Here is a 21,380-nt window from a genome sequence, read left to right as displayed (position 1 = left end):
AAAGGAACCACCCCAGCAAAAGCAGCAAGCAGGACTACAGAGGGTACACTACAAGATGCAAACCACTGATAAGCCTGAAGAACAGAAAGGCGAGATTACAGTTTGCTAAAAAGCACCTAAAAGAGCCCCAAGAGTTCTGGAAAAAAGTATTGTGGACAGATGAGACAAAGATTAACATGTACCAGAGTGATGGAAAGAGGAAAGTGTGGAGAAAAAAAAAATGCCCATGATCCAAAGCATACCACTTCATCCGTGAAACTTGGTGGAGGGTGTGTTATGGCTTGGGCCTGTATGGCTGCCAGTGGAACAGGCTCACTTCATCGATGATGTGACTGCAGACAGAAGTAGAACAATGAATTCTGAAGTCTACAGAAATATTTTACCTGCTCAGATAAAACCAAATGCCTCCAAACTCATTGGATGGCACTTCATCATGCAACAAGACAATTACCCTAATATACTGCTAGAACAACGAAGGGGTTTTTGATGGCCAAAAAGTGGAAAATCATTGACTGGCCGAGTCAATCACCAGATCTGAATCCAATTGAACATGCATTTTACATGCTGAAGAGGAAACCGAAGGCAATAAGTCCCCGAAACAAGCAGTAACTGAAGATGTCTGCAGTACAGGCCTGGCAGAGCATCACCAGGGAAGATACCCAGCGTCTGGTGATGTCGATGCATCGCAGACTTCAAGCAGTCATTGCATGCAAAGGATATGCGACCAAATATTAACAATGATTACTTTATTCTACATTATGTTAAACTGTCCAATGTTTTTTGATGCCCGAAAATGGGGGGGACCATGTACAAAAGCGTCTATAATTTCTAAACGGTTCATCCGATATGTATGAAAATACCCTCAAATTAAAGCTGACAGTCTGCACTTCACCCTCATTGCTATTGTATCCTTTCAAACTCAAAGTGCTGTAGTACAGAACCAAAATATCAAAAAAAATGTCACTGTCCAATGAATTATGGTGCTCACTGTATATGGGTTTTAGTCCAGTTTTCTCAGGTGTTCTCTTGACCAGTACTTATGTCCTCTGTTTTGAGGCCAGTGAATTGTTTGGGACAACATTATATATTTTTTTGTGTGTTGTAAGGGGCTTAATACAGTTGTATTCCAGCCACTAGGGGGTACTTGGGTGAAGCCCATGGGAAATAAAGAAGAAAAGTTGAAGTGGACTGAGGGAAGGGAAGAAAAACGATCAAAAAGGGCTGTAAACTGCTGTTACATCGTGCTGACATGATTAAAATTTAAGCAAACCGTACCTTTCGCGTTGGAATTGATATTATAAGCTCATAGAAAGGGTAACACTTGACTTGAAAGAGTTCCAGTGTTGTGTTGGATAGTCATAGCCAGCTAGCTAACATAGCATCCCTTTATTTGAGCAGGGTGTTTGAGTAGGCTAAACTAGCTAGCAGTATTTGCTAGCTAAGTAAGTGGGGGGGAATGAAATCTCTCTCTCTCTCAATCTCTCTTTTGCTTCTCCTTCATTTTGGAAGAAATTCATTTGTTCAAAACTGTTCAACTATTGTCTTTCTCTCTCTTTGAGTCAACTACTCACCACATTTTATGCACTGCAGTGCTAGCTAGTTATAGCTTATGCTTTCCGTACTAGATTCATTCTCTGATCCTTTGATTGGGTGGACAACATGTCAGTTCATGCTGCAAGAGCTCTGATAGGTTGGAGGACGTCCTCCGGAAGTTGTCGTAATTACTGTGTAAGTCGATGGAAGGGGGTGAGAACTATGAGCCTCCTAGGTTTTGTATTGAAGTCAATGTACCCAGAGGAGGACGGAAGCTAGCTGTCCTCTGGCTATACCATTGTGCTACCCTACAGAGTGCTGTTGAGGCTACTGTAGAGCTTAATTGCAAAACAGTGTGTTTTAATCAATTATTTGGTGACGTGATATATTTAGTATAGTTTTATCTAAAAAAGGATAACTTTAATGTTTTACTATTTTTATTTTTATGAAATTCACTGAGGAGGATGGTCCTCCCCTTCCTCCTCTGAGGAGCCTCCACTGATCGACTTGCTACTGGTACTTCCTGTATATAGACATGTTATCAGTGTGGCACTTTAAATATTGTACAAATTATTTCGGACTTATTATTATTATTATTATTATTATTATTATTATTATTATTATTATTATTTGGAACGCTACTCCTCTTACACTGTTTAAGCTAGAAATGCCATTGAAACGTTAACATGTGTAGACTGATCTGGATTAGGTGGCTTGCATACAACTTTTTGATTTGTTTTATACATTTAAACTATTACACTTTTTGCATAAATGAGCATTAAAAAAATACACCAACAGTAACTCTTGAACCGTTCAAACTAGAGACACTAAACCAACTTTCACATGTTTAGGCTATCCTAACTTCAAATTCTTTACAACTGTTATCAACTATAACTATATACAGTGCCTTTGGAAAGTATTCAGACCCCTTGACTTTTTCCACATTTTGTTAAGTTACAGCCTTACTCTAAAATTGAATAAATGTTTTTTTCCCCCTCAATCTACACACAATACCCCATAATGACAAAGCAAAAACAGGTTTAGAAATGTTTGCTAATTTATAACAAATAATATATACGACTATCCATTTAAAAGCGTGTCTCGGTAGAAATATAAATATATTTTAAAAAATACATCCGATTTTTTGCAGCGGTGGCAACAATTTAGCTGCTAAATTAGTATAGGGGAAACACTGCCCCAAGCCCACCAACCATCAGCTCTGTCAACAAATGAAAGAACGAAGACATTCACAGTGTGTTTATATCCCATAACCTGGGGGGTTACGCAGGGACCGTGCTGTTCTCTCTGTTTAAGAGGGTAGATGCTGACGGCTGTAAGGCAGAATGACAGAGGGAGGAGACCCTGCTGGGTGGCTCGGAAGCCTCATTAGAACAGGGGTCCTGTGCTGTACAGTCATCAGAGGGGTGGGGGGGAACCAGCCCCTAAGCCATGCCATGTCCTACTGACGGTGATGACCCAAGGAAAATACCAGTACTCACAATACCAAGCCTAGCCAATGGTATCACATTGGAATGTATTCCTAGGAAGAGGACATACAGTATCTGAAAACATTTCAATGGAGAATATATCACAGCAGTACAATTGATCCTCAGTACTCCGTTTAGGTATGTACTGTATATGTGGGTAATTCGTACCATATGCCATTTCTTAAAGCTGCAATATGTAATTTTTGGGTGACCCGACCAAATTCACATAGAAATATGAGTTATAGATCTGTCTTTGTCATTGAATGCAAGTCTAAGAAGCGGCAGATCGGTTCTATGTGCGCTATTTCTTTGCTTCCCGTTGTTAAGTTTGTTTTTTGCGTCTTTTACTTTCGGTTTTGTACACCAGCTTCAAACAGCTGAAAATACAATATTTTTGGTTATGGAAAATATATTTCACAGCGTATCTTTAAGTAACTCATGTTTACTGTTCAATGTGTACAAAACTAACATATATTCGATTTTAACTCATTTAGAATTCTTTCCTAGGACATCAAGCATAGAGGCCGATGCAGTAGTCAGTCGCCATGGCCTCAGATGCAAGTCACATGTTGGAGGCGGCCTTGGAGCAAATGGATGACATAATTGCAGGTAAGAGTGATTGAACTCATTATCATATTCCAGTATTTTTCCACTTTAATCTTTTCCTAATACATTTAATCCACTCGCCACAGTTCTTATTATGCTCTTTTGATTCACCATTGAAAATATTTGTACATTTACACGCAGCTCTGAGCTAAATTTTGAATACAAACTGGAGCAACTCGTTAAAAAAGCTCATTGCAGCATTATACAGGGCCTCCTGTAGCTCAGTTGGTAGAGCATGGCGCTTGCAACGCCAGGGTTGTGGGTTCGATTCCCACAGGGGGCCAGTATGAAAAATGTATGCACTCACTAAAACTGTAAGTCGCTCTGGATAAGAGCGTCTGCTAAATGACTAAAATGTATACCTTCTTTGTACACAGTTACTGCCTAGCTAGCACATTTGGTTTCTTGGAAGTTGTGGGAACGTATGTTTTTGGTTTCTTATTGGTTCGGGTACTGAAGCCATATGTTTCCTGACTGGTAAAACAGAATGTTCTTTTCCGTTCTGAGAACGGAAGTGAACATTTTGCCTGTTCTGGGAATGTTAGTTTTTAGGTTGCAGGGAGGTTCTGAGAATGTTCTACTATGGTTCCCTGAAAGTTTTATTAACGTTCTGAAAACGTAAATTATAGTTTTTTTTAAGGTAATTATTCTGAGAACATTCTCTAAATTTTGTGAATGTTTTGAACAAAATTTAAAGGTTATTTTGAGGTTTTTTAATAACTTCTTTAAAACTTTTGTGATGGAAATGTTATACTTTTATGCTTTTCTTATAACTAATTTCTGTGTTCTATTCATGTGCTGTTCTAATAACCAATTTCTGTGTTCATGCAAGTGACTAATTGGACGAATCCTCACTTATCAGTATCTGCAATTTGGCAGTACGCCCATAACTTGTTTTGAGAACGAAAGATATCTCAGTTTCAAGGTCTCAGCTTAGAGAGAAGAAGCCCCGTGAGGTATTGGTCTGTCACATGTTATGAACCGGTATTGGTCGGTCACATGAATGAAACAAAACAGTAATGATTAATGAATTATGCTAAATCATGCAAAGATAACTTGTCTGTGTATAGTCGTATATAAAACACCTGCTGGGACTGCCCGAGCAGAGCTTCTGACAGACGTTCACTATGGTGCATTAAGTTTGTTGGAACCGCTCCAGCACGCTGACAATAAATAATGATTCATTTAAGATTGACTTTGAGTGTCCCTGTGTAAGAATTTCCACAACACTTTCACTGAATGTTTCAAGAGGACTTTTAATAACACTGCTAGCTTAGTTTGGATTAACTGTTTTGAACTCCAAGCACAGATGGGACACGTAAATTAATTTGCATTAATCATGCGAACACATAAATGTTTTATTGTGGCACGGCATCAGTGAGATTCAGACGTATGATCTTCTCTTATGTATCCATGCGATTAGTCCACTGCGCCACTCACATGCCATATTTTTTAACTCATACAAAGCTATTCATTTTAGTCTATTCAAACAGACCCCATTTCAAAGGAAACAAGCACTCATTAAGATCAGGAATGGCCAATTAGTGGGTGTGGCCAACATACCTGAACACACTTATCAAGATAGAGGATAGAATTTTGTTGACACTGAGAACGGAATGTACTACACTGAACAAAAATATAAACGCAACATGTAAAGTGTGGGTCCCATGTTTCCTGAGCTGAAATAAAAAGCTTATTTCACTCACATTTTATGCACAAATGTGTTTACATCGCTGTTAATGAGGATTTCTCCTTTGCCAAGATAATCCATCCACCTGACAGGTGTGGCATATCAAGAAGCTGATTAAACAGCATGATAGAATACGACCCTACCTTACACAGAAAGCGGCACAGGTACTAATCCAGGCACTTGTCATCTCCCATCTGGATTACTGCAACTCGCTGTTGGCTGGGATCCCTGCCTGTGCCATTAAACCCCTGCAACTTATCCAGAACGCTGCAGCCTGTCTGGTGTTCAACCTTCCAGAGTTCTCTCATGTCACCCCGCTCTTCCGCACACTCCACAGGCTTCCAGTTGAGGCTCGCATCTACTACAAGACCATGGTGCTTTCCTACGGAGCTGTGAGGGGAACGGCACCTCCTTACCTTCAGGCTCTGATCAGACCCTACACCCAAACGAGGGCACTACGTTCATCCACCTCTGGCCTGCTAGCTCCCCTATCTCTACGGAAGCACAGTTCCCGCTCAGCCCAGTCAAAGCTATTCGCTGCTCTGGCACCCCAATGGTGGAACAAGTTCCCCCACGACGCCAGGACAGCGGAGTCACTGACCACCTTCCGGAGACACTTGAAACCCTACCTCTTTAAGGAATACCTGGAATAGTATAAAGTAATCCTTCTTCCCCCAACCCCCATAAAATGTTTTGTCCCACTGGCTATCAGAAGTTGAATGCACCAATTTGTAAGTCGCTCTGGATAAGAGCGTCTGCTAAATGATGTAAATGTAAATGTAATGATCATTACACAGGTGCACCTTGTGCTGGGGACAGTAAAAGGCCACTCTAAAATGTGCAGTTTTGTCACACAACAAAATGCCACAGATGTGTCAAGTTTTGAGGGAGTGTGCAATTGGCATGCTGACTGCAGGAATGTCTACCAGAGCTGTTGCCAGAGAATTTTATCTTAATGTCGCTATCATAAGCCGCCTCCAACTACATTTTAGAGAATTTGTCAGTACGTCCAACCGGCCTCACAACCACAGACCATGTGTAACCACGCCAGCCCAGGACCTCCACATCCGGCTTCTTCACCTGCGGGATCGTTTGAGAGGGGAGAGTGGGGCTGCTGAGGAGTATTTCTGTCTGTAATAAAGCCCTTTTGTGGGGAAAAACTCATTCTGATTGGCTGGGCCTGGCTCCCCAGTGGGTGGGCCTATGCCCTCCCAGGCCCACCGTTGTTTCTTAACATTCTCTGAATGTTCTGAGAACATTGCTTTAAATAGAACATTGAGGAAACCAGCAGAAAAAGTTATGTTGAAGTACTGAAATTCCCACAGAAGAACGTTGTTTCTTAAAATTCTTGGAACAATTTGAGAACATGACTTTAAATAGAACCATGAGGAAACCTGTAGGAAACATTATGCTGAAGTACTGAAATTCCCACAGAAGAATGTTGTTTCTTAACGTTCTCTGAACTATTTGAGAACATTCTCAATGTCAAAACCAGTTGGAGAACATTCCTAGAACAGTACCACATTTTTTATTAAATGTAACCATGTTTGAATGTTTAGGAAACATTCTGTTAAAGTAATGAAAAACGAAGAAAATCATGTTTTTTTGTGAAGTTCCTTAAATGTGCTGAGAATGTTCCAAAGCCAAGCAACTATCTTGCACCATTCCCAGAAAGTTGTGGGAAGGTTGTTTGCAAAATAACCATAGGACAACCACGCTCTCACCAAGCTCTAAGAAACATATGGTTCTCAGAACGTTATGTGCTAGCTGGGTATGTTCTGTGGGATAACAAAAGCAATAATATATTCTCAAATCCCAATGAACAGAATACTACGCCCACAGGAGTATTTCCTGGTCAAGTTGCAGGGTCAGAAAAAACGTTAAAATGATACACACTGTGATACTATGATAGTAATATAATAATGCATGCCATTTAGTAGGCACTTTTGTCCAAAGCGACTCACAGTCATGCGTGCATACTTTTTCATATATGTGGTCCCAGTGGTAATCGAATCCACAGTCGTGGAGTTGCAAGCGCTGTGCTCTACCAACTGAGCCAGAGAGGACCATGATGTGTTTATATAATCTTTGATGTCATAACTCATGTTTAGAGACATGGAAGACAGGGCCTGGCTTTAAAGCAGTGATGACATATAAACATAGTATTCATAGTGTGGATGGAAATCTCCAGCTAATGCATTTCATTCCAACATGCTGAAAACACAGAGGCAGCTCTGCAGGATAGTTACTAGCTGGCACAGCCACAATGTAAGATTTTAAATCTAACCCTAACCTTAACCACACTGCTGCCCTAACCTTAAATTAAGACCAAAAATCACATTTTTGTTTTCATGAATTTTTACGATATATAGCCAATTTTGACTATGCAGCTCGCCCATCTAGTGGAAATCGCTCAGCTCTGCCTCCTGGACAAGATTCATCCCAATAAACGTCAACCTGCCAAATACAGTTGATGTTGCAAAGATGACGATGAGTGAAAGATATAGCATTCAAATGAGGAACCCACACTGGCTTACAGTATGTCAGACCTTAATGTTATTTCAGAGGGCTTTGTTGGAGATCCTCCAGGATAAGGAAGGAGCATGATTGGATGTTTAGCTTGTTTACAGTGGAAATCAGATAAGTCTGTTCTGTTATGATGTGCTCCGAAGATATGAGTGTGTTTTAATGACTTTTTCCTCTTTCTTGCATGTACAGTATGAATCCTGTTTAAAGGGTCTATGCAGTAACAGTTTGTGTGTGTGTGTGTGTGTGTTTGTGTGTGCAGTGTTTTCTGTAAGTACATGGAATAGGCAGCCAGCCATGGAATTCCAGGCGGGGTGGTTCCGGAACGAGCTCTATTTTGGTGGCTTCTGGTACATTCTAATGCCTTGATTCCATCTGAAATACACAGCTAAATTATTGAATAATTTAATGACTTTACCTCCCAGATTGTTAAAATTAGTTGAGGTATTGAGTAGAAAGACATAATTACTGTGATGAGTGTGATGGAAGGAGTCAGGCGCAGAAGGGTAATCACCGAATACAGAGTTTATTCCTTCTTTACACACAAATGCGCTAGAATAGCGACAAACGAAACAGGCACAGGGGAAACTATCATCCCTGGCAATACACTGTAACGGTAGATCCAACACCCTGGCAACAAAATGGTGCGAGTGGCTCCACCAAGCTACACTACTCTCACAATTAAACAATCACCCACAAGGACAAGGGGGAAGAGTCTAATCTAATCGTCTCCTTGTTCAGTGATCGATAATCAATGCACGGGTGCAGACCACCATCTTTCTTCTTCACAAAGAAGAAACTCGAGGACGTGGGTGAAGTAGAGGGACGTATATACCCCTGGCCCAGGGACTCGGTAACGTATGTTTCCATAGCCTCCGTTTCAGCCTGCGACAGGGGGGTACACATGACTCCTGGGAGGTACAGCGTCTACCCAAAGGTTTATCGCGCAATACCCCGCCCGATGAGGTGGTAATTTAGTCACACACGTCTTAGAAAACGCGTGCGCCAAATCAAGGTATTCGGTGGGAATGCGCACGGTGGAGGTACCGTCTGGACTTTCCACCGTGGTTGTACCAACAGAAACACCTAGACACCTACCCTGACACTCTCGCGACCACCCCGTGAGAGCCCTCTGCGGCCATGAGAAGGTGGGGTTGTGGAGTACTAGCCATGGGATACCTAATACCACAGGGAAAGCAGGAGACTCAATAATTGAAAAAATAACCTGCTCACAATGAGTCTCCTGGGTGATCATGGTGACTGGTATAGTGACTTCCGTAACAAACCCGGACCCTAATGGTCGACTATCAAGTGCTCTGATGGGGAGTGGAATGGATAGGGGAACCAATGAAATGCCTTGACGGCGTGCGAATGCCCTGTCCATAAAGTTCCCAGCTGTGCCTGAATCGACTAGCGCCTTACACTGGGGAACTACCATGTGATCGGGAAAGTGGATAGGTAGGGTACAGTGCGCAGCAGAGGGCACTGAACAAGTGTGGGTGTTCGATACCTGGGGTGATGCGAGAGTGCCCTGCCTGCCGCCTCCAGGCCTAAAGGAACGTTGACTACGACGTGTGGTGTACTGTCCCTTCGTGCCACCAGAGTGGCACTGTCGCTGTCTTCCTCCGCTGTCTCGGACGGCGGCTCCACCCAGCTCCATTAGCTCGGGATCCGAGTCGTCTGGGGTGGAAACGGGCAGACCCCTACCAGGACGTCCTCTGGCTGCCAGCAGGTTGTCCAAACGAATGGCCATGTCCACCAGTTTGTTGAAGGACAACATGGTGTCCCGGCAGGCTAGCTCCCGTCGGACATCCTCCTGCAGATGGCACCGGAAATGGTCGATCAGGGCCAGCTCGTTCCACCCGGACCCCGCTGCCAGAGTCCGAAACTCCAACACGAAGTCCTGCGCGGTCCTCGTCCCTTGCCTCAGGTGGACCAGCTGCTCGCCCGCCTCTCGACCCTCAGGCGGGTGATCGAAGACTGCCCGGAAGAGGCGAGTGAACTCCCCATAGTCCTCCAACGCAGCTCCTCCTTTGTTCCACACCGCGTTGGCCCACTCCAGGGCTTTCCCACAGAGGCAGGAAATGAGGACGGACACCTTCTCCCGCTCCAATGGGGCCGGCCTGGTGCTGGAGAAGTAAAGCTCTAGTTGGAGGAGGAATCCTTGGCAGAGCGCCGCCGTCCCATCGAACGCCCGTGGTCGGGATATCTGGATCCCTCCGGGTGCTGGGGTGTAGGTGGCTGGATGAGGTTGGCCAGCTGGTCTCGACAGATCGGGTCCTCTCCTCTCCAGGCGTTGGACGACCTGAAGAACCCGATCCATCGCTTCCCCCAAGCTGGCCAGCATCGTGGAATGCTCCTGGACTTGTGCCACGACTCCAGGCATGCGCTCTTCTCCCGCTGACTCCATAGCGGGTGGGTGATTCTGTGATGAGTGTGATGGAAGGAGTCAGGCGCAGAAGGGTAATCACCGAATACAGAGTTTATTCCGTCTTTACACCCAAATACGCTGGAATAGCGACAACGAAACAGGCACAGGGGAAACTATCATCCCTGGCAATACACTGTAATGGTTGATCCAACAATACATAGGCACAGGGGAAATATCTACCCTGGCAACAAAATGGTACGAGTAGCTCCACAAGGACAAGGGGGCAGAGGGAACACTAATACACGGACTAACAAGGGGATAAGAACCAGGTGTGTGTAATTACAAGACAAGACAAATGGAATGATGAATATAGGAGCGGCAGTGGTTAGTAAGCCGGTGACAACGAGCGCCGAAGTCTGCCCGAACAAGGAGGGGAGGCAGCCTCGGCGGAAGTTGTGACAATTACTGAAAATATGTGAATTGTATGAATTCAGTGTGTTGTTAGTTGTTTTGGAAATTGTCTAGGCCTCCCTCAGCGCCATGACAAAATGTGTAGAATTGCAGGAAACTAATGTTGTCTCTGTGGCAAAGACAAGGGCCTCAAAATGTTTAGGTCTGAGATCCCCCCCCACGCTAACTTTGCCACTGCTGCTGGAAAAATCCTAGGGGAAAAACTCACATGTGATGTGTAAATTCACTCACAGGAGACGATTAAGAAACATCATGCTCTCCTTCCTCTGTGAAAATACATTTGACTGCAGCCAACCACAGCGTACAAAGATAACACAGGTAGGCCTACCGAGAGGCAGGACAGACAGCAGATTGGCAAACCAGCAGTTTCCCTGTCATAACTCGCTTTGTGACTGACAGGCGCCTGTCCTATCAATAGATCGCTAAAAGATGCATATAATTTGTTATAGCGGGAGAAGTATATACAGACTTTTCTGACTAGCGAATTGAAACTTTAAAATGAAAAGAAGCCTAGTTAATTTATGAAGTGGAAAAAGTAGCCGGCTTACAATGAGTCTGTTATCGGCTACTTAGCCGACGGCCGCGCTTTTGGAAAACGCCTGCGTGTGTGCGAGCATGTTTGTGTGTGCATTCGTGCTTGCATGTTTGTGTTTGTGTGTTTGTGTGCGTGGCTGTTAAATTAGGGACAATACTTTGTAGGGGGTGTGGCTGGGGGTCACATTCCCTGCAGCAAGCTCAGCTATTGCCAACATGATTTAACTAATAGAGAAATGTTTAATGCAGTCAGTCAACAAATTAGAGTGTGGGGGATGGAGATCAACATGCCAGTTTGTGGCCAAAGGGATCAGCAAGACAAATCAGCCTCTGTGGAGAGTGAAAGACATTAAACTCTGACAGCCACAGGATTCATCATGGAGTGACTTACTATGTGTTCGGGAATATCAAATCAGTGTGTGGTATTGTGTAAATCTAAATACATCTTGTCTAATATTCAAATATCACTGGTCATTCTAAATACATCTTGTCTAATATTCAAATATCACTGGTCATTCTAAATATGTCTTGTCTAATATTCAAATGTCACTGCTCATTCTAAATACATCTTGTCTGATATTCAAATATCACTGCTCATTCTAAATACATCTTGTCTAAAATTCAAATATCACTGCTCATTCTAAATACATCTTGTCTAATATTCAAATACCACTGGTCATTCTAAATACATCTTGTCTAATATTCAAAGATCACTGCTCATTCTAAATACATCTTGTCTAAAATTCAAATATCACTGCTCATTCTAAATACATCTTGTCTAATATTCAAATACCACTGGTCATTCTAAATACATCTTGTCTAATATTCAAAGATCACTGCTCATTCTAAATACATCTTGTCTAAAATTCAAATATCACTGCTTATTCTAAATACATCTTGTCTAATATTCAAATACCACTAGTCATTCTAAATACATCTTGTCTAATATTCAAATATCACTGCTCATTCTAAATACATCTAGTCTAATATTCAAATATCACTGCTCATTCTAAATACATCTTGTCTAATATTCAAATATCACTGCTCATTCTAAATACATCTTGTCTAATATTCAAATATCACTGCTCATTCCCTTCCCTCTCAATCCACCATGACAAGAAATCAGGATCAACAGTCAAGTGAATATGCTTGACTGATCAAGGTGAAAACAATATGTTCACAAGCTAATCATTGCTATTACCACATTAAGATCTGGTCAATTAGAAGTCAAGTTTATTACTTTACTATGCAGCCTTGAGTGTCACGAACTACAAATAGAATATAAGCAAGATGTAATTACTGCGAGGAATCCCAATCATCATATTTTGAGATAATGGTCTGATTACATTTGAGTACTAGAACATACTTAGGACAAACCTTTCGGTTACAGTATATGCGGGAAACATCTCTGAAAGGCACTTGACATTTGGTATAATATGCAGGTAATGAGTTGCTGCAGTGGTGGTGGGCTTAAAAATATGCCACCTACTGGTTATTGCTGGGACATCTGAATGACATGAGAGACACAGTAGTATTATCATCTTGACTTGAATAATTTGTTTCTTTATGTTTTTCACTTATTGTCAATTGATATTAGGATAATATTAATTAGTTATTTGAATAGTATTTGGAAACCTCAACCAATTCCAAACTATGCTCACACAAAGAGAAGAATGTACTAAACTACAACTACTGTATAATTGAGCTGGCTTGTTAACTTGTTTTGGGCATTTTATTGCACAAATTGTTTTGTAACAGGCTTGTGATTTAAATAAAGATGAGTATACGAGATATAAGATGAACAATAAAGAGGGCAATTTGGCTGTAGCTACCCATGGTCATGATATTTGTAAAGAGATGCAATTGAGCATGCGTGAATAATCCATTCATCTCTGTTCGTATCCCCACTGACCCTCAGGCAGGCACAGGCATATTTATGGAAAATCTAGGGGTTTTTCTACATCGTGTTCTTATTCAATTGTCCTCAAACGTAAGCCAACCAAAGTATGCACTCAATGTACCATAGTTTCGCTGCATGTTTTTCATCAGCGAAAAATACGTCTGTTTGTATACATAGATATGGACTAGTCTCAGATCTGTTTGTGCTACATGTCATGACATTGACCATAGGAGTGGGCAAGACAACACAAACAGATATGGGATCAGGTTAGGACTGCCAAGACCACCATTGTTTTTTTGTGTGTGTTTTTTTAAACTTTACTTTACTTTCCTGCTAACATAACTATAGGAACAAACATCATCATGATATCATGATACGTCAGTCAGTTGCGTATGAAGGCATTAGGGGGACAGAAACATGTGACAACTCTGTCCACATGCCCAGGTGACCTCATGGCCCACCCCAGTATCATAGGAGTGGTGAGGCCATTTTCAGATCGTTTTAGATACCCACAGGCCTCTAGGGTACATAAGCATTCCCTAGTCCTATCCATGGTTCTCTGTAGCTCAGCTGGTAGAGCACGGCGCTTGTAACGCTAAGGTAGTGGGTTCGATCCCCGGGACCACCCATAAAAAAATTAATATATATGCACGCATGACTGTAAGTTGCTTTGGATAAAAGTGTCTGCTAAATGGCATATTATTATTATCCAGCTGTAGTACTTCACCGTGGCCTTATCAATGTAAATGTAAAATGTCCTCTGTCCAGACCTGTCCTGTAGGTCACATCATCTATAGTTCCGTGATGGCAAAACAAAGGAAATGTATTTCCATGTTTTGCCTCGATCTGATGCTAGTGTAAAGTAGGCTAATAGGAAAAAGGAAGCGTATTGGAGCATTAAGATGTCATGATAATACACTGCTGCTCTGATCCTCTTTCCGTAATCTGGGATTAGCTACCAAACGTAAGCTCTCTTCTTTCAGGCTCCACACTTTACACGTGTTGCTCTTACCCAGGGCTCCCAGAGCCTGTTCCTGGAGAGTTACCCTCCTGTAGGTTTTCACTACAACCCTCGTTGTAACTTCTGATTAATGTAATCAACCAGATTAGGGTTTGAGCGAAAACCTACAGGACGGTAGCTCTCCAGGAACAGGGTTGGAGATCCCTACCTAACCAGTGAGTAATAAAAACACAAATGGTAGCCAGCAACTTTATTTCCAGTATATTCAGTGGAATCCGTGTTGACATGGTTTCCTTGCAGCATACTGTAACGATACGCCAACTGGCTCCAGATATCTGAGTGTTTATGGTGGAAGTTTCAATTTCTCTCCAGCTCCCAGATGACAATGAAGCTGGAACAGACATTATCTTAGTGAGCTGATCCAGGTGACACGTGGACGTGTAGTAGGGAGCTGAGTGGGTCTGATACTGCGATATTTATATGTGCTGATATGTACTATCTTGTCCACTATAATTACTCTTTGTCCTCTGTCCCCGACAGGCTCCAAGGCTGCAGCCGAGTACACCAATGGCCTGTTTGAGCTGGGCTCCCCGGGCAGCGCGGGGCCCCTGCAGGTGCTGCAGCTGGTTGAGGACCTGCGGTTGGCCCTGGAGCTGCAGCCCAGAGAGGAGGAGAGGGACACGCTGAGGGCCCACGTCCCCAGCAGCACCGCTCACATGCTCATGGACTGGCTGGACATGGACAGGTGCTCAGACAGGGGCTCGGTGAGTAGCAGGGAGCACACCTGGGTCTATGGAAACGCTGTATTTTTCCATTACTTTTGCCAACCATCTCAAGTAATCGTTACTTATACCAACCAAATAAAACAACCATTACCTTCGCCAACCAGCTTTAGCAACCAACGTCATCTTCCTTTGTCTAACAACATATATATATATATATATATATATATATATACACTACTGTTCAAAAGTTTGGGGTCACTTAGAAATGTCCTTGTTTTCCATGACAACATACATGAAATGAGTTTGAATAGGAAATATAGCAATATGCGTAGGAAATGTAGTCATTGACAAGGTTAGAAATAATTATTTTTAATAGAAATAATAATTGTTTCCTTTAAACTTTGCTTTCGTCAAAGAATCCTCAATTTGCAGCAATTACAGCCTTGCAGACCTTTGGCATTCTAGTTGTCAATTTGTTGAGGTAATCTGAAGAGATTTCACCCCATGCTTCCTGAAGCACCATAGTTATTGCATAGTTTGGAGCTGTGCTTTTGGGTCATTGTCCTGTTGTAGGAGGAAATTGGCTCCAATCAAGCGCCGTCCACAGGGTATGGCATGGCGTTGCAAAATGGAGTGATAGCCTTCCTTCTTCAAGATCCCTTTTACCCTGTACAAATCTCCCACTTTACCACCACCAAAGCACCCCCAGACCATCACATTGCCTCCACCATGCTTGACAGATGGCATCAAGCACTCCTCTAGCATCTTTTCATTTGGTCTGCATCTCACAAATGTTCTTCTTTGTGATCCAAACACCTCAAACTTCGATTTGTCTGTCCATAACACTTTTTTCCAATCTTCCTCTGTCCAGTGTCTGTGTTCTTTTGCCCATCTTAATATTTTCTTTTTATTGGCCAGACTGAGATATGGCTTTTTCTTTGCAACTCTGCCTAGAAGGTCAGCATCCCGGAGTCGCCTCTTCACTGTTGACGTTGAGACTGGTGTTTTGCGGGTACTATTTAATGAAGCTGCCAGTTGAGGACCTGTGAGGCGTCTGTTTCTCAAACTAGACACTCTAATATATTTGTCCTCTTGCTCAGTTGTGCACCGGGGCCTCCCACTCCTCTTTCTATTCTGGTTAGAGTCAGTTTGCGCTGTTCTGTGAAGGGAGTAGTACACAGCGTTCTACGAGATCTTCAGTTTCTTGGCAATTTCTCGCATGGAATAGCCTTCATTTCTCAGAACAAGACTGACGAGTTTCAGAAGAAAGTTATTTGTTTCTGGCCATTTTGATTCTGTAATCGAATCCACAATTGCTGATGCTCCAGAGACTCAACTAGTCTCAAGAAGGCCAGTTTTATTGCTTCTATAATCAGCACAACAGTTTTCAGGTGTGCTAACATAATTGCAAAAGGGTTTTCCAATGATCAATTAGCCTTTTAAAATAGCTTTTCTTTCGAAAACAAGGACATTTCTGAGTGACCCCAAACTTTTGAACGGTAGTGTATATATATATATATATATATATATATATATATATATATATATATATATATATATATGCTATATATGCTATAAACAGATAATATGGTTTATCATCAATTCATTATTTGCTCAGAATGGGATCGCAGTTGTTTACAGGCCATCTTGGGTCAGTAGGATGAATAATATTATGTGGAACATTTCAACTCCTTATTTACTTCCAATTGAGGCAGGGTATCTCTGGGATTTCATAGCTGTGTCAGAACCGTTAAGCAAATTGTAGAAAATTGTATTGTCAAAATACTTTTCACTACACACAATTTGGTTCATTCATTTTTCTCTCTCTCTCTTTGTAACACATTGAAGGAGAGAGGGTTGATTCATTGCAGCAGCTGCTGTGTAGGAGTTTAGACAGACCTACAACTATTCCTGGGTGTTGTTAGGTCTTAGCATGGCTGTGTCTGGGACTGTGTTTGGGACAGACTGTACCTGACTGTGTCTTACTGGGACTGGTCTTATTTTGGCCCTCGTTGGGTCTCTCTCTGGGAACTAAGGCTAGCCATGTTTAAAGACTCAACGTGTTCCTCAGAGACTCCTAATAGGGCAGAGCTCAACTTCCTGCCTTGTCCCCTCTTTCTGCCTTACTCACTCCACTCTCCCTCTTTCTAATCAATCCTCTCTCCTTTTCCTCCTACTCTCCACACTCACTTTTTCCCTCGCTCTACTCACTCCACTTCCCCTCTGTTAGCTCTGTATGTTGTCTGTCTGGTCACCTCAAGCACAGCTGAAGCACTCTGGGGTGTTAGGGTGTTCACTGTTCAGCTGGAGCAGCACATCGAGCTCTTAGCCTATAGATTTTTTTTGAGAATGTCATGCTTGTTTCTTTGTTTTTTGTTTTTATTGTTGGCTGTCTGTGAATATCATGACCAGGTTTACGAGGGTATGCTGGCACTTTACATATTTGGATCATATTTAGGAAATGACAAGCACATGATGATACTGCTACTGTGAGCCAGGGCTTTGTTCATTGTGGCCGAATGTTGACGTGAATGTTTGACGTTGTTATGGAATACAATGTCTTGTCATTGGCCGAGGCTGCAGTAAACAACCTATTGGCGGGGCTAAGGGGCCAATGAAAGGCTCTTGTTTTTCCCTCTCTCAGAGTTGGAGAGGCTCTGCTCTTTCTATTCAGCAGGGGTCTCACACGCTCTCTCCCTCTCACCCTCCCCCTCCTTTTCTCCTCCCCCTCCCTCTCTACTGGCCCAGAGCAGGATTAAACACACACACTCCTCAATTACTCCCCACACAAGGCTCTCTGAGGAAGAGGACATGGGATAAAGCTCCCTCTGTATGTTATTGGCAGGAAGAAGAGAGACCCTGTGATGCTCCTTATCGCTGACCTGAAGCTATTGTCTGTCGATCAGAGAATGTCAGACAGTAAGACAGGGGTCAAGTCTGGTGCAGAAGATTTTGTCTCAAAGGGAAAGTTGTTGCCTTGACTTATACAAGGAGTGATCGTTTGAGAGAGAGAGGGAGGGGGATAGAGAGAGAGAAAGAGAGAGAGTTATCCTGGTGATTGTCCAACTCAGCTGTCAACATAGCCAGGTGCAGGACAGAGTTCACAGTCAGCCAATCCAAGCCATGAAAGCAGTGAGTGTAGCTCTGTAGCAATGGAGTCACTGGAGCACTCTGCTTCCTTGTTCCAGTTCCAGTTCCAGGGCTGGGAACATGATCAGAGCACGTGCACACAAGATGGATTATCAAATCTGTTTTCTTGTTGAGTCTGACGACGTTTGCATGATTTGCATCCCTCATGATATGTATGCATTCTTGTGCTCCTGGGTGGCGCAGAGGTCAAAATCACTGCACCCCAGTGCTGAGGCGCCACTACAGCCTGGGGTTTGATCACAGGCTGTGTCACAACCGGCCGTGACCGGGAGCCCCATAGGACGGCACACAATTGGCCATCTGGGGTAGGGGAGGGTTAGGTTGGTGGGGCTTTCCTTGGCTCATCGTGCTCTAGTGACTCCTTGCAACAGGGAGCCTGCAAGCTGACTTTAGTCATCAGTCGAACTGTGTTTCCTCTGACACATTGGTGCGGCTGACTTCCAAGTTAAGCGAGCAGTGTGATAAGAAGTAGGCGGCCAGGCGGGTCATGTTTCGGAGGACGAATGACTCGACCTTCACCTCTCCCGAGCCCATTGAGGAGTTGCAGAGATGAGCCATACCACCCTGAACACGCGGGTCGGGTCTGGTTAGTACTGGGACGGGAGACTGCCTGGGAATACCAGGTGCCATAAGTAAAAAAAAATGTAATGAAATGTTTTTATATACAGTACCAGTCAAAAGTTTGGATACACCTACTCATTCCAGGGTTTTTCTTTATTTTGACTATTTTCTAGAGTGTGCAAAGCTGTCATCAAGGCAAAGGGTGGCTACATTGAAGAATCTAAAATCTAAAATATATTTAGACTGTTTAACGCTTTTGGTTACTACATGATTCCATATGTGTTATTTCATAGTTTTGATGTCTTCACTATTATTCTACAATGTAGAAAATTGTAAAAAAAGAAGAAAAAAAAAGAAAAACCCTTGAATGAGTAGGTGTCTCCAAAGTTTTGACTGGGACTGTATCATTTTTTACTTAAGCTCTTGAGATTGGAAAACATGTATTTTATTAACCCTTTGACACATACGAGCGCATGGGTGTGATCATTCTACAGTGGTCCCTGGAGCGTACGCTCAAACCGGTGTGATTAGAACACTTCATTAGAACATCTAGTTACGGTCCTTCTCATGGGAATATTGAAGAAGGGATGAGTGTCTGCGGGTTTTCACTCCACCCTTGTACTTGATTGATGAATTAAGGTCACTAATTAGTAAGGAACTCTCCTCACCTGATTGTTTAGGTCTTAAAAAACCTGCAGACACTTGGCCCTCCGTGGAATGAGTTTGACACCCCTGCCCTAAGGGAATACTGCCCTCCGTGGAATGAGTTTGACACCCCTGCCCTAAGGGAATACTGGAACATAGATCCTATGTTTGCAACTCTCTTCTTTGCCACTCTCTTTTCCCAAGACCGCTTCCTAGTTCTGCTGCAATGCCTCCATTTTGTCAACAATGCTACTGCCAACCTGAATGACTCCTTACACAAAATAAGAAATGGTCTTACCAGCCTGACATCAGCATTTGGTTGAGTCTTTGTGCCATACAAGGCCTATGCATTGACGAGTCCCTGATGTTATGGAAGGGTAGGCTGGCGTTCTGTCAATCCCTACCTCTTTGAAGAGTATCTTAAATAATCCCACAGCATATAATCCCATCTCGGAAAGGGCCACACTTTGTATGTGGACAATTGGTACAGCAGTCCCACACTCTTCCAGCATCTGCTCTCTAACTGCATGTGGCACAGTCCAGAAGCAGGAAGATGCAGAGGGGGGAGGTGGAGTTCAAGGAGAACGGTCAGCAGCTGGCAGTAAAGTGGCATGACAAATGAGATGTCCATGACCTCTCCACTGTCCATACAGCAACCATGTCGGCCACAGGGAAGGTGGACCATCTGAAAGGGGAGAGAAAGATCAAACCAGACTGTGTGCTTGACTATTAGCTCAGAATGGGGGCAGTGGATAAGGCGGACATGATAAACAGCTTTGTGGAATGCGCTCAGAAGACTACCAAGTGGTATAAGAAGATATCTTTCTATCTGATCGACACTTCTGTCCTCAGTGGTCACATAGGTCACCGCCAGCTAACAGGTGAGGTGATTACTGAACAAGGTTTTTTGTAATTGGACATACAGTTCACATACAAATCACATACAGTCCCATTCTGCAATTATATTGACAATATCTCACCCACCTACTCACTCCCTCATCCTTTTCTCCACTCCCTCATCCTCCCCATTCCCTCTCCCCCTATCCCATAGGTGAGGTGATTACCTACCAAAAGTAGAGATCCTCATGAGAGAGCTGCTGGAGGAGCCCCACATCCCTCGGTGCCCATCCACTGGGGGACGTCCTGCTGCTCACAATCCCCTACGCTTCACTGCATAGCATTTTCCCTCCAAAGTCCCTCAAACTGCTGCTCAAGGCAGTCGCACACGGAGGCACTGCAAAGTCTGCCTGTCCAGCACTAGGAGAAGGAAGCAGAGGAGGTTGACAAAGTACATGGGTTTAGCTTGTGACACACCCGTGTGTTGTGCCATGCTTTGGGGAGTCCCATACGCTCAAGCACTATTGAGCACATCTGCAGCAATTACTGACTGACTGACTGAATGACTGACTTGACAGGTGACCTGCCATGATACTATGCCTTTGGGGGTGGGGGTTGGGAATTCAGTTTTTGTTGTTCAATCATTACATGAATATTGAAATACAGTGCCTTCAGAAAGTATTCAAACCCCTTGACTTATTACACATTTTGTTGTGTTACAGCCTGAATTCAAAATGGATTAAATCAACAACAAAAAAACTCACACATATATACACTCAATACCCCATAATGACATTTTGGCACATTTATTCAAAATGAAATACAAAAATATTTCATTTACATAAGTATTCACACCCCTGAGTCAATACTTTGTAGAAGCACCTTTGGCAGCGATTACAGCTGTGAGTCTTTCTGGGTAAGTCTCGAAGAGCTTTCCACACCCAGATTGTGCAACATTTGCCCATTATTCTTTTCAAAATTGCCATTGCTAGACAACCATTCTTAGGTCTTGCCATAGATTTTCAAGTAGATTTAAGTAAAAGCTGTAACTTGGCCACTTAGGAACATTCACTGTCTTCTTGGTAAGCAACTCCAGTGTAGATTTGGCTTTGTGTTTTAGGTTATTGTCCTGCTGAAAGGGGAATTAATCTCCCAGTGTCTGGTGGAAAGCAGACGGAACCAGGTTTTCCTCTAGGATTTTGCCTGTGCTTAGCTCCATTCCGTTTCTTTTTTATCCTGAAAAACTCCCCAGTCCTTAACGATTACAAGCATACCCATAACATGATGCAGCCACCACTATGCTTGAAAATATGGAGAGTGGTACTCAGTAATGTGTTGTATTGGATTTGCCCCAAACATAACACTTGTTGCTCCTCCTGCTTT

At 43.0% G+C, this 21,380-nt stretch overlaps 1 protein-coding gene across 1 annotated transcript in view; it reads left to right on the top strand.

Moving 5' to 3' along the window:
- LOC121576916 (liprin-beta-2-like) overlaps positions 1-21,380 on the top strand; it is a 133,765-nt gene that overhangs the window by 34,823 nt on the left and 77,562 nt on the right. The window contains exons 2-3 of the mRNA XM_041890507.2: positions 3,528-3,629; positions 14,620-14,843. Coding sequence (XP_041746441.1) covers positions 3,566-3,629; positions 14,620-14,843 — 288 coding nt within the window. The 5' untranslated portion in view covers positions 3,528-3,565. The remainder of the gene's footprint in view (positions 1-3,527; positions 3,630-14,619; positions 14,844-21,380) is intronic.

This window comes from Coregonus clupeaformis, chromosome 11 (assembly GCF_020615455.1).
Source record: "Coregonus clupeaformis isolate EN_2021a chromosome 11, ASM2061545v1, whole genome shotgun sequence".
Lineage (NCBI taxonomy): Eukaryota > Metazoa > Chordata > Actinopteri > Salmoniformes > Salmonidae > Coregonus > Coregonus clupeaformis.
The sequence above is the reverse complement of the archived record's forward strand: the minus strand, read 5'-3'. Positions and strand labels throughout refer to the sequence as shown.